This window comes from Benincasa hispida, chromosome 1, assembly GCF_009727055.1.
Source record: "Benincasa hispida cultivar B227 chromosome 1, ASM972705v1, whole genome shotgun sequence".
Classification (NCBI taxonomy): Eukaryota; Viridiplantae; Streptophyta; class Magnoliopsida; order Cucurbitales; family Cucurbitaceae; genus Benincasa; species Benincasa hispida.
The window spans coordinates 61,165,132-61,178,703 of record NC_052349.1 but is presented as its reverse complement, the minus strand read 5'-3'; the positions used below and the strand labels follow the sequence as shown (position 1 = coordinate 61,178,703).

At 27.8% G+C, this 13,572-nt stretch overlaps 1 protein-coding gene across 1 annotated transcript; it reads left to right on the top strand.

Annotated features, from left to right (window-relative positions):
• The first annotated feature begins 10,929 nt into the window (after positions 1–10,929).
• On the top strand, positions 10,930–12,708 carry LOC120069779. Its single transcript, XM_039021595.1, has 2 exons — positions 10,930–10,944; positions 11,128–12,708. Exon 2 carries the CDS (start codon positions 11,227–11,229, stop codon positions 12,445–12,447), a length of 1,221 nt encoding a protein of 406 aa, XP_038877523.1. The 5' UTR covers positions 10,930–10,944; positions 11,128–11,226; the 3' UTR covers positions 12,448–12,708.
• Positions 12,709–13,572: the final 864 nt, after the last annotated feature.

Sequence of the window (13,572 nt, the reverse complement as noted above, 5' to 3'; positions counted from 1 at the left end):
ATCGAAAACTCAATAAATTTTTTAATTACAAAATTTAAAATTTATGGATTAAATTACATACTAAAATTCATGGTCTAAATTACTATAAAATTAAAATTACGTTGATAAATGGCTACAAATTAAAGTTAGTACTTTAGTTGAAAATTTCGAGGAGAAAATTATTTTATTTTAAGCTGATTACGATATAACTTTCCTATATACTATTTGGAATGTACGTAATATGTATTTTGACTTAAGAAAAGAGTCATGATGGAGAAGTTGAAAGTTGAAACTTTGTCAAGATAGATTCAAGAATGAAAAAAATAATAATAATAATAAAAAGAAAAAAGAAAAAAAGTCTATTGAAAATGACATGTGTGACCCAATATAAAGCTCTTATTGTTTAGGCCCAAGGAGGAGGGTTGCATTAAAAAAAATAATAATAATAATAAAAAGAAAAAAGAAAAAAAGTCTATTGAAAATGACATGTGTGACCCAATATAAAGCTCTTATTGTTTAGGCCCAAGGAGGAGGGTTGCATTAAAAAAAATAATAATAATAATAAAAAAATGCATGTTATTGTGTTATATTGTGTCCAATGGAAGTGACTTCTCATTGATATGATTAAAGTTGAAACTATGGCTTTGAAAAACATGTAAAGCTCAATAACAAAGAAAGAATATAATATATTAGGATTGCCCCTTGGTCTTGTTTTTTAGGTTAAAGAAAATGTGCCTAAAAACTTTAATTTTAAAGTTTTCCCTGTTAGGTAGAAGAAATAGAGTAGAATAATATGGGGGGAAACAAAATATAAAAAGAAAAAGGAAAAATTTTGAAAAGTTTCTTCATTGCCCCTACTTGAAAGAAAGTAATCTTGTTTTCTATAATGTAATGATCATACACAAAAATGTAACTTGATGGTCAAGGTAAATGTTTGACAAAACTAAGGAGTAATGTTTTAATTTCCCCTCATATTATAAGCTCAATTGTAGAGGCTACATAAAGATTTGTCAGATCACATCTTTAGAGGACTTTATCCAAACCCCTTTGAGCTTTTTGGACATTTGTGAATGGTACTACTAATATCATTCAATAAATTCAAGCATCAATAATCATTTCACCCTAGAATGAAGTGTCACTTCAATGTCTTTTTTTGAATATATATGTTTAGTTTTTAACAAATGGCAATTGCATATGATTTTTTTAGGGAATCTACCATCAATTGGACCATTGAATTAAAACCTTAAAGATCTAATTTCAAGTCATTTAAATCCAAAATGAAGTTGTTCTTGAAAGTTTTGTTATATTCCCTTCTTCTTTCCCACTTTATCTCCTTTGAATTTATGAACTTGGGAATGGATTGATACCACCTTCTATGTCATTTTTTTCAACATTACTTTGTGTTTCTGTTCTATTTTTTCCTTCTTTCAAACAAAGCTGTCTAGACCATGTTATGACCCTCTCTTACCATTTGGTTTCATGGAAGAACACAAGTTTCTAGAAAAACAAATAATAATAATAATAATAAAGTACATATCAACTCATCCCAAACTATTCAAATAGTGGAGTTGTTCATTAAAATAATTTTATTTTCAATCAAGGTCCTACTTCAATCAAGCCATTTTGATTAAGCTAAGTTAATTGATATACTCCTTATCATTTGTTATTTTAATTCATATACTCTTTTACTTAATTGGTTGGATCAATAAAGTATTTCAATCATCATAGATTCTCTTATAACGGACTCTCTAGTCACATCTATCCAACTAATTGATTAAGGCATATGCTTTTTTCTTTAACGATATTGTGGGATGAGAGAATAAAAAATCTAATTTCGAAATTAATAGTACAAACATTATATCAATTGAACTACGTTCATTTTAGTTAAAACATATGCTTTTGATTATTTTAAAAAAAAAAAAAAAAAAAAAAGTCAAAATTTTGAATTTTTCACTCCACTTTAACAAACTATATATGTATTTGGGTCAGTAGTTAATATATAGGGTAAATTACAAATTTCTTTCCTATAGTTTGGAAGAAGTTAAATTTAGTCTCTATGGTTTTAAAAGTTAGAATTAAATCCTTATGGTTTGATAGTACCTAATAAATAGTTTATGGACTATTATAATATCTTATAATAGTCCTAAATTTTATCGAAACTATATAGATTAAATTCTAACTTCCTCCAAATCATGTAGATCAAATTTGTAATGTAATATAGAAACCTTTTTAATTAAAATTTCTAAGATATATAAAATTCAGAGTGATTTTCTTTGATCTAAAACGGAAAATATAATGAGTCTAGTAGGTAAGAAGAATAGTTCAAGGTTGACTAGGAGCAGGAGCCCACCATTAAATTTGTTTGTAAGTGTTTATTTTTATTCAAAAGAAAATCTGTGTTCTGCTTCTTAAGAATTTAGTTGGTAAGCAACAGAAACTTCTTGTAACTTATAGTCAGCATGGAAGTATTGTCCCACAAATAATAAATTTCAACAACAAAATGATCAATTTCAATAAGGCCATGTATATATGTATTGTTATGATGATTTTTCTAAATTATAAAAAACAATGCTTTTAGGTTGAGATATGTTCCTGTTTTGGTCGCTAAATGTAGAGACATTTTTTTAAAATTTGTCATTAAGTAAAAAGGTCACGTTTTTATCAATCCATTTATTTACTTGTCTTTTTTTATAATTTATTTTAAATTGGCGAAGCACGTCCTATATAGAATAAGATAATGCTAAACTGAATTCGTTTAACAATAGTTGGCATGTACTCACTTTTTCGAAGCTGTCAGAGAATCAATCTTCATCATCGTAATTTTTTTTTTTACTAAAAAGAATAGAATAAAATAATACTTGACATTAACCAAAAATAAGTTGTGTGAAGTTAATCATCAAATGTATTAGCTTTGTGTAACAAAGTAACAACATAAGTTAGAAATAACGCTAACATAATACTTAAATTAGAATGTAATGTAAATCTATTAAACATAAAATTAAAAATTCATGGATTTTATTTGATATTTTAAGTTGAATAAGACCTCGATCACATAACTTAATTTCAATTAAGAAGTAAAAGGGAACAAACAATATGATTGAGTATTGCAATCCAAATCACTTTTAGAAACTAGGAAGTTATAATAATCCCCTAATGAAATATAAGTGAGAACAAGCCAAGATTTGAGTTATGATTAAAATAGATGCCCCATCACAACTCAGTAATTCCTAAAAATATACTAAAAGCCAATCTATTTATGGTCCACTAATATTATATATACTAAAGGTCAGACTTGCACATAATAATCACAAAACTCCCAAATATCACAACTATAAAGCCAAATATATATATATATAAATATTAGAAAGAAAAAGAAAAAGAAAAAAAACCTCATCTCCTTTCAAACATAAGTGACATAATTCTCAAATATAAGTCAAAGTCAATTGTCCAAATTAAAGTACATAAGTAAAGTCACACCAAGAAATATTAAACCCTCTTCCCCCACATCCACTAAACCATAATTGGAAGCAAGGACTTGGTACCCTTCTCCCAAAACAAACATATCCACAAACAAAAAACACAACAAAGCATAACCAAACACAAAATCCATTACCCATCAAACTAAAAATCTAATTTAAACAAACCCCATCTCCTTAATTTCAAACACAAATCAAGTAAACTATAACATAAATTACAAGTCAATTCTCAAACAAAACATTAAACCCCAACACACCATAATTGATGTAGAATCCAATAAAGAAAAAAAAAACACTTAGAACTAATCAAGTACGTTCATATTTAAAATTAAAAAAAAAAAAAAAAAAAAAAGAAGATAAATTTGTCAAATGACAACTTATGATTGGGCACTTTAGATACGATGTACAAAGATGTGTGTAGTTCGAGATGTACCCAAATATTTTTCTTAGAAAAAAATCACTATAAACATAAAATCAAAATTCAAAATATTGATGTCGATGAAAATATCGAGATCCTGATTTCATGGAAATATCGATGTCGATGAAAATTTTGGAAAACTTTATTGAAATTGATGGAAATTGTTATAATTAATTAATGAAACTTTAATTGTGGTTAAATTAGACTATAATTAACCATTTTTAATCATTATTTCTATAAAGTAAGACAACATTTAGATGTATATTATAAAATATCTGTGTAAATATCGATGCGAGAGCAAAAATTTTAAAAATGTAAAAATAATTACAAAATAATACCAAGTATTGGAAATTAATTACAAAAGTAAAGGACATGAAATATTTGAATATTAAATGATTGTATATTGTTTATTATAAAATAGAGTGGATATAAAAATAAAAAATTATAGTTTTTTTCTTGAGAAAAAAAATCTTAGCATTAAACTAACATAACATACTGAAAAAAAAAAACCATAATTTTAAACATAAGAGGGATATAAGAAAATATAATATTAAACCTAATATAATGAAAAAGAAAGAAAAAAAAAAACTCTACAAGTAGATAGAGCTTGAAAGAAAATGAGAAAAATATTAGATAACTCACATTAATTCAAGTTAAACTTAAGGTGAAATGATATGAAAATTTATGGAAAATATTTGAATAAAAATATGTGGTTTCTTAGAAATAAAGATTTTATATGATAAAAGAGAAAAATTTCCATTTGGGCTAGCATAAAAATCGAAATTCCCCTTTCAAGTCTATCGAAATCTTTGAACAATGCATGAAACATTAAAAAAAAAAAAAAAACACCCACTAATAAAATAATTTAAGACTTCATACGATACCCATTTGGTTTTTTAAAATGGTACTTGTTTCATTTCAATTTCTCACCATTTTCATGTTTTTTAAGTAAAATGGTGTGTGAATATATGTATGTATGTATATGTATATATGTATATAAATCTACGTATATGTATACATGTAGGTATATGTATATTAACAATGTGAGATAATTCAATCGGTCAAGGTACATATCTTCGATAAAAAAAATTTGATATTTAAATCTTTATCTTTACATAATTTTTTGAATAGTATGCTAGAGGAGTGAGGGATTAGTTGATGCATTTCTATATGTTATTGTAATTGAAAATAAATAAATAAATGTGTATATATACACACACCACATCTAACAATTTTTTTCATATATATTTATCAAGATTATCTCGATATTACCAATATCTTATAATACATCTCTTTCATTTTGTTACCTTTGTAATTCATTTATGTGCACTGATATTCTAAAATTTTAAGACATGAAAGATTGGGTTTAAAATTTATACATACGTAAAATTAAATGGACTTAAGTTGAAACTTAATTGTATTAAAATAAACACGTTTGGAATTTGAATTGTGCCATTATCCAGATCTATAAATAATTTTCCAAATGTTTTGTATCCATTGGTCTACATTTTCTCCATTGCTTTTACAAAAACTAGAGGATACAAATCAGGAAGACAGAGCTTGTTCGTGCTTTTCTTCATCCTCTTGACTCTAAGCAAACCATCTTCTCTTAATTTAATTTCAACCCTTCATCAAACGAGTACACATCTGATGAAGAATTGTTTTAACTTTAGAGAACAATCAATAAGAACGATGCGTACCACGATCATATTGAACTTTCTTTAAAGTTGTGGTTTCTACGACACAACGAATAGGTTCTAGATCTGTCGACGAAAAAAGGAAAGCTAAGCTTGTGAGAAAATGCATGAAGAGGAGATGTAAGCTTCATTCGGGATTATTGTAGCTTTTACAATAATCATTGGCAACTGTGTTTTTAGAAAAAAAATCAATTGTAAAATGAAATAAATTAGTGTTTGGCAAATTTAAGCTTGAAAACTGAAAAAGTAGATATAAGTATTTGGTAATTAATACTATATTATTTTGTTATAGTTATAATAGTTAAAATAGACCTATTGCTAAAATTTTTATTTTTTATAATATATAATTTCAAATAATTGTTTAGAATGGTGTATTTTATTTTCTCTAAATTAATTTTTAAATATTAAGAAAAACAATTTTATTTAAAAAAAAAAATCAATATAGTATAGTTATTTTAAAATTAGAATATATAGATTTGATTAGTGAAAAAAATAAACATATAAATAAAATTTTAATTTTAACAGATTAAATTATAAATTATAAATTAGTTTAAATTTGTATCTGATTTTTTAAGAATCTAAAAATAGGTAGAAATTAATTTTAAAATAGACGTGAAATGAACGAATTTTTAAAAGTGACTTACATATTTAATCCCAATATGTTTTACCTTAGGGAAAAATAAAAACGATAAAGGTTTACGTTTGATCATTTTCCTTCCCAATAGAAACTCCAAACGCATTCTAGTTTCTTTTTCCTTCTTTTATATGTGTATATTTTTTAATTTTAAATCATTGGTTTCTTTTTCCTATTTTAGTTGTTTAGTTTCACTAGTTTTTTTTTTAAAAACCTACCATTAAGCAAATAATAATATACACAAAATTTTGAACCCTTAACTTCTTACTAGATTTATGTTTTAGGTTTTTGAAGTTTGAAAATATCACACTTTGATCTTTTAAACCATAAAAAATTTCTAATTTTCCTTTCAATTTTCAAATCAGTACGTGAAACTAAAAATTTAAATCTTTAAAATCTCATTTGATAACTATTTCGTTTGTATTTTTTTTCTTTAAATTAAGCTTATAAACATCACTATCACTTCAAAATTTCTATTTTGATTATTTACTTCTTACCAATGGTTTAAAAACCAAACCAAAATTTGAAAACTAAAAAAAGTAGTTTTTAAAAACTTACTTTTATTTTTATAATTTGGTTAATAATTCAACCATTGTACTTAACAAAAATGTAAACTATTATAAAAAAATGAGAAGAAATAAGCTTTATTTTCAAAAAAAAAAAAAAAAAAAAAAAAAAAGTTTCTTTTATTTGTTTCCATTAATTAAATTGGGACAATATTTTTTTATAAAGATTCTAATCCTATCTTATACCTAAACTTTGATGTCTATTTAATTTTGGTCCTGAATTTAAATTCTTTTTTAGTTTTTAACCTTTAGCATAAAAAGTATTTCAATCTTTTCACCACCACAGTTTCATATAACTAACATGACTTTTACTTAATTCGATTTTAGACTAGTGTGTCCATGCGCTTAAGAGCCATATAAATTTCAAAAATAATATTTACTTCTATTAAAAAGTAGCAGTGATATTCTTAAACCATTTTATATGCAATGTTTTGGAACCTAAAATAGGATTTTAAGAATTTAGAGACGAAACCAAGATATGAATGTAGTGTTTTTTTTTTTTTTAAATATATATATATATATATATATTCTATTTTGGCCATAAAACTTGTCTATTTGTACCCATTTTCATCAAGAATTTTCATGACAACTATTTTAGTATTCTTTTAACTGTAAAATAATAACAATAAGAAGAAGGTGTGGTTTTAGCCCTAATATTCATCTATCCAATACTCACATTTAAGTTTAATTTTGAAAAATTATTTTAAATGACAAAACTACTGAAAATTAGTTATATATAATAGAAAAATATTATAATTTATTTGTGATAGACTGCGATAGACAAATTTTGTCATGTTTATAATTATTTTAGTACATTTTCTTATATTTGAAAACAAACAATCAATGAAAAAGACTATCCTGAGTTGGCATAGTGATAAATAATGGAACATCTTCTTGATAAGGAGCTAAGAGGTCATGTTCAGTCTATGGTGGCCATCTACTTATAATTTAATATCATACAAGTTGTAGGATCCATTGTAGAGTTAGACGAGTTGTCCTGTGAGACCAATTTTATAATAACTAGGTGGTTATACGTATTTTAATTTGTTGTCCATCACTAAAGACATGCTTGAAATGACTTTTTAAGTGCTCAGAAAAAATTACAATAATTAAATGCTAAAAAATAGTTTCAAAACAATAAAAAAAAATAGTTTCAAATCGATCCTATTTTTATATAAATATTTATTCTCAGAAGAATAGAAAAAACCTCTCTCCTTCTCTCTCAAGAATAAGGTACATGGGGATGGAAGGGATTATCAAAATAGAATAACCTTACAAATACTCATAATAAAGGTGCTGAAATTAAAGGCAAATGTATATATATGTATATAATAACTTTGGGATGTAACGTGTATAGAAGAAAAGTGAAAAATTTAGGATGGTTACTTGTTAGGCTTAGGGTTTGGTTTCTTAGTGGGTGGATAAATAGTTAGATCTAAACCCAAATCCTTTAAAATAAATAAATAATTAATTAATTAAACAGATGTTCTTTGTTTCTTTATGGTTCTGATTGTTGCAACAAACCAAATATGTAGATGAACTGAAATTAATCTCATCTTATCTATTTCCATAAAGTTGACAGAATCTCTAAATTTTTTTTTTCTACTTCCTCCAAATATGTTTGAAAATGATAGTGGGAAAATATCATAGAAAAAAAAAAAAAAAAAAAAGTCATCATCATCGTTTTCCCTCAATTGCTCTATCTACATAATTCAGCAAGAAGACTATGGGAGAGATTCTCCACGGTTCTATAATCATAACACTAGATTTTCTTTCTTTCAAAGAAAAATTTTTCATTTTGACTCGGTCGATATATATTTCTTTTGGAGTGAATATTTGAATCTATGAAAGTTATTTTATGTGTGGGGTGTGTAACTATTGGTCGAAGTCAGTTTTCCGACCAAATCGCCACGAAATCAAAAATGGTCGGTTTAGTAAATGTTCAAACCGACCTCAACCGTTGGAGAGTGCAAACCATCATTGGTCGGTTTTATTCTTTATATTTAAAAAAAAAAAAATTGTCAGTTTGGATCGAACTTTTCCTCTTCTTCGATCAATCGCCTTCAGTTCTGTTAGTTTTGATCGGTTGACGTGATTTTTCGACCTATATACTTACCTGAAGTTCATATCGACAAATGAAGATAGATATAGTAAAATTAGTAATATATATATATATGGTGTATTAAATTGTAATAAAGAAAAGTTGCTATAGGTGGGCTATCATTAACCTAATCTTGAAAAGAAAGGGGGAGGAGGGGATAAAATTGTTTGGGCATTTAATTGATTAATTAATTAATAGTAAAATAGTATATAAATATGAATAGTGAATTAATTAATTAAATCTATTAGATATCTTTGGGAGTTTGGTATAAATGGAGATAGTGGGAGAAGAAGTAATAGTGACGAAGGTTAGAGTCATCATCTTAATAGCTTTATAGTATAGTATTCAACTACCATCTACCCTAATTTTCCTTTTTTTAAAAAAAGAAAAAAAAAAGATTTTCTAGCCCACCTAATTAATCTTTTTTTTTTTTTCCAATTAATTAGCCATATGCTCTTGTTCATGTATATTATTTTAGCCTTGGTTTAGACTCTATTTTGTCTTTTAAAAAAAAAAAAAAATATATTATGTATAGTTGTTCTTAAACTTTCCATGAAAGTTTATTTGGATATTTATGCATGAAATTTATATACATGTCTTTAATTAAAGTAACTTGTATATTAAGTGATGATTCCTAACATTCTAAGTTATATATGTTGAAATTCATACACCAATCTAAGTATATATATGTTAGGAGATAAGGTATTTGTTATATTTCGTAAAGTTAAATGTTCGATTCCTGTCCTATATTTGTCGAACTAAAAAGATGAATATTTTTTTTACAGATTTTACATTTAATGTAATAAAAAAATCAAAAGAAAAGAAGGGAATAAACTTTTTTAAAAATTTAAAATAAAACATTTCAAAATACATGGACAAGACGGAATAAAAGAATTTAATAGAGCTAGAATAGCTTTAAAATTTTAAAATGAAGGATGAGTATGAGTATATGAAGTACATTTTAAATTCAACTTCTTGGTCCATCTGCCTTTAAAATTATCTACATAGCCTTGTACCTCCAATTTCCTACAATTTCATACGAATCTAGTTAACATGTCATGTCAACATTTAAGTAACAATTAAGCATGTATTAGATAGTTGTTACGTAAGTTAATTTTTTTAAAGAAAAAATTAGAGATATGCTTGAAGATTTCAAAAAGTTTAAGATTACATTAATACATTTAAATTCTATTTTTTGGTCTTGCCTTTATAGCTTCATTTTAGTTTTTTTCTCTAATTTAATCTTTATTTTGACATCTTTAGTATTAAAACGTGACTATTTTGATTCATTCTCGTAAAATATAATAGACACAAACAATAGAAACTCCTTTGATTCAAATAAATGATTATATAATTTATCTTTTTTTTTTTTTTTTGTATAGCTACTCTTGAAATATAAAATAAACGAGATAGAAATGAAAATAGAGAAACCAAAACAAGTAGACCAATAAAAATATTTCGAAAGTAAGTGTTATGACCAAATCAAACATCAATTGAGATATTTTGAGAGTTAAGACTAAAACGGAGTAAAGTAAAAGTATGGAAGTAAGGATTAAATAAGTCAAATTCAAAAGTACCAAAAAAAGAATAGAGATATATGTTAGAATTAAAAGTATTCGGATCAAAATGGTATTTAAACGTTACGAATATATATATATATAATATAATATAATATAAATGACATGTCATCCATGTTACAATTTGTAAAATGTTGTTGTTTTCACATTGCAAATCAAAATCGCTATACTTATTAGATTGACCAAATTGATCACTCATTTTTTTCTCTCTCCTATGGCTCTACCCCACTCTGATCCTTTATTTATCTTTTCTTGTTTTTATTTTATTCAAAACTCCACAAACACCACAAATAAACCAATCTTTTCCTTTATTTATTTATTTATTTGTTTTTAAAAATTTCCTCTTAAATCCAGTGAAAAGCCTACAGCACCCTCTTTTTTAAATTTCTTCCTTTTTCCATATTCTCTCTCCCTCTCCCCCTCTCACAGAAAAACCCTAATCCTCAACTTTTGTTCCCATAAAAACCAGAACAAAGAATTGCAATAAAACTTGAAGGTTTTATTTATATATTCCACTTTTCTTTTTAAAAAAATCAAAAATCAAAATTAATTTTCCCCATATTTGTCAGTTGGGGTTTGTTCTCTTTTTCTCTTTTCCACTATTTTCAAACCCCAAAATCGAAAAAAAAAAATAATAATAATTAAAAAAATCTCAGCTGTGTGTCCTTTTGTTTTGCAGATCATCACTGCCTTTATTACTCAACCCAGTTTATTTATTGCCTTTCTTCAAACCCTTCAGTTATCAGTTTTTTCCCTTTTTTTCCCTCTCTCTTTCTCCATGGATTCTGGAAATAGTGGAAGTATGCAGTCGTCTAGTGGCGGCGACGATGAGTTTGATTCACCGGCTGATTCCATCTCCGCCGCCTTCTTAACCAATTCACAAACCCACGCCGCTTCTTTCCCTCAAAACTTCCATTCTCAATCCTCCTCTGCCACCGCCGTCTTTGATCCTCTGTCTAATTTATTTGATCCTAGATCTTCACTTTCTAACCAAAACCCACTTCTTAATCTCGATATGGCTTGGTCCCGGCCTGTCAGATCCGACCAAATTCCCTCCGATCTCCACCCCCCACCGCCTAATTCCGCCGCCACTGATCACACCTTATCCTCAATCTCCAATTTCTCTGCCGGCGTTCAGAATTTTTCTCACCCACCTGACTCTACTAATTCCTTCCCACCCTCTGAATTGCAAAATATTCCTAATAATTGCGGCGGCGATGGTGGTGGTGGTGGTGGTGGTAGTATTGGGGCGAACATGGTTAGAAACACGAAGAAGCGGCCGAGGGCGTCTCGACGAGCTCCGACGACGGTTTTAACGACAGACACTACGAATTTTCGTGCTATGGTTCAGGAATTCACCGGGATTCCAGCTCCGCCGTTTACTGCTTCATCCTCTTCCTCTCCTTTTACAAGAAACGCCGCCGCGAGATTTGATCTGTTCGGCGATGGAAATAGTAACAGATCATCATCTTCCACACATTTAGACGTTTTACCTTCCACACAACAAACTTACCTTCTCCGACCATTCCCACAAAAACCGCCGTTTCTTTCTCCGTCACCGTCGACTTTTCTCGCCGGCGGCAATTTGCAAAACCCAATTTTTGATATCCAAAATATGTTTCAATCCAACCCCAAATTGATCCATAATTCTTCCAACAACGAACAGAATCTCAAAATGGGTATTTTCGAGGAGTTCGGTTTAACCACCCACGCCGGTCATGGCCTCCCACCGTCCGGTCAAGTCTTACCCAGAAGCTGCAGCAACAACAACAATGGCAACCACCATCCTCCGGCGAACTGGGTCGTCAACGGCGGTGGTGGAGAAGCAAATCAACAAGGTATGATCAATTTAAGATCTAGCAATGGAAATCTGAACGGGAAATTGATCCGTTACGCCGCCGGCACTGCAAATTCGTCGGGATTTCTCGGTGATAAAGCGGCGGAGAATTTAAGAGCTAGAACTGAAGGTATGGTGGAACCATGGATTTGTTCTGATTAGTTGAAAAAGGAAAAAGAAAATCAAAGAAAATTGGAAGAAAATGATGAAAGAAAAAGAGAGAAATTACAGTAGAGAGAGAAATAGAGAAAGAGAGAATCATCTTCGTTAATTAACCATCGCCATTATCAACCATAATTTGAAACACCTTCATTTTCTTCCTAACTATTATTAATTATCCTGTAAATAACAGAGATCTATTTTTAATTATTTCCTCATTATTCATATAATGTTACTAATAATATTATTATTATTCAATCTTCATCATCATCATCATCAATATCCCATTGAAATTAAATTAATTTCAATAATTAGATTAGAGGGAGTGATTGGAGGCGGGATTTAGGGGCGATTCTTCAGCCGCCACAATCTAATCTTCACAATTTCATTATCATATTCCTCCTTAAACTTATTCATATTATTTGTTTTTTTTTAATTATTTTATTTTCTGCGATATTCATCATTTGTGTTATTATCTTTTGTGAAAAGATATGCAAACAATCACATGCCTTTTTTTTCCTTTACTTTTCTTTGTCTTTTTCTTCCTCCATCATTTTACATTAAATTAAATTTTTTAGTTTTAGTTTTTATTGTTTTAAAAGTTTTGATTTTTTTGGTTGTATGATATTGTTATATACCTTTTGAATTTCTTTGGTAACAACACCAATTACTAACAACACCTTGTCTAGCTTGTGCGTGTGATGGGTTAGTTTTCATCCAACGATGAACTAACATGTCATGTTCTTTTTACTTTAAGTGTAATCGGAAGTAGAAAAATTCGAATCAAATATCTCGTAGTTAATATCAAACTCGTGTGTCGTGTGTCAATTGAACTATGTTTGATTTTGACAACATTTCATATTTAGAACAAAAAAAACTCATAATTTTGTACATTATAATTTTTTTTCCAAGAGTAATAATTGGTATGTTCAATGATGTTTATTTTATATTGAAACAAACTATAGAGCTCAAATGCCATGAGCTTAGCTACAAAAGTAAGTTTAGTTCAACGGTAATTAGCATAACCTTCTTTTCTAAAGATCGAAGGTTCGATTCCTTGTTTATAGAGTTGTGTATTAGGAAAAAAAAACCTATAGGACTCAAATTGAAGTTGTAGAAACCAAAAAG

Coding starts and splice junctions, on each gene's coding strand:
- LOC120069779 (XM_039021595.1), top strand. CDS start 11,227: ATGGATTCTGGAAATAGTGGAAGTATGCAGTCGTCTAGTGGCGGCGAC.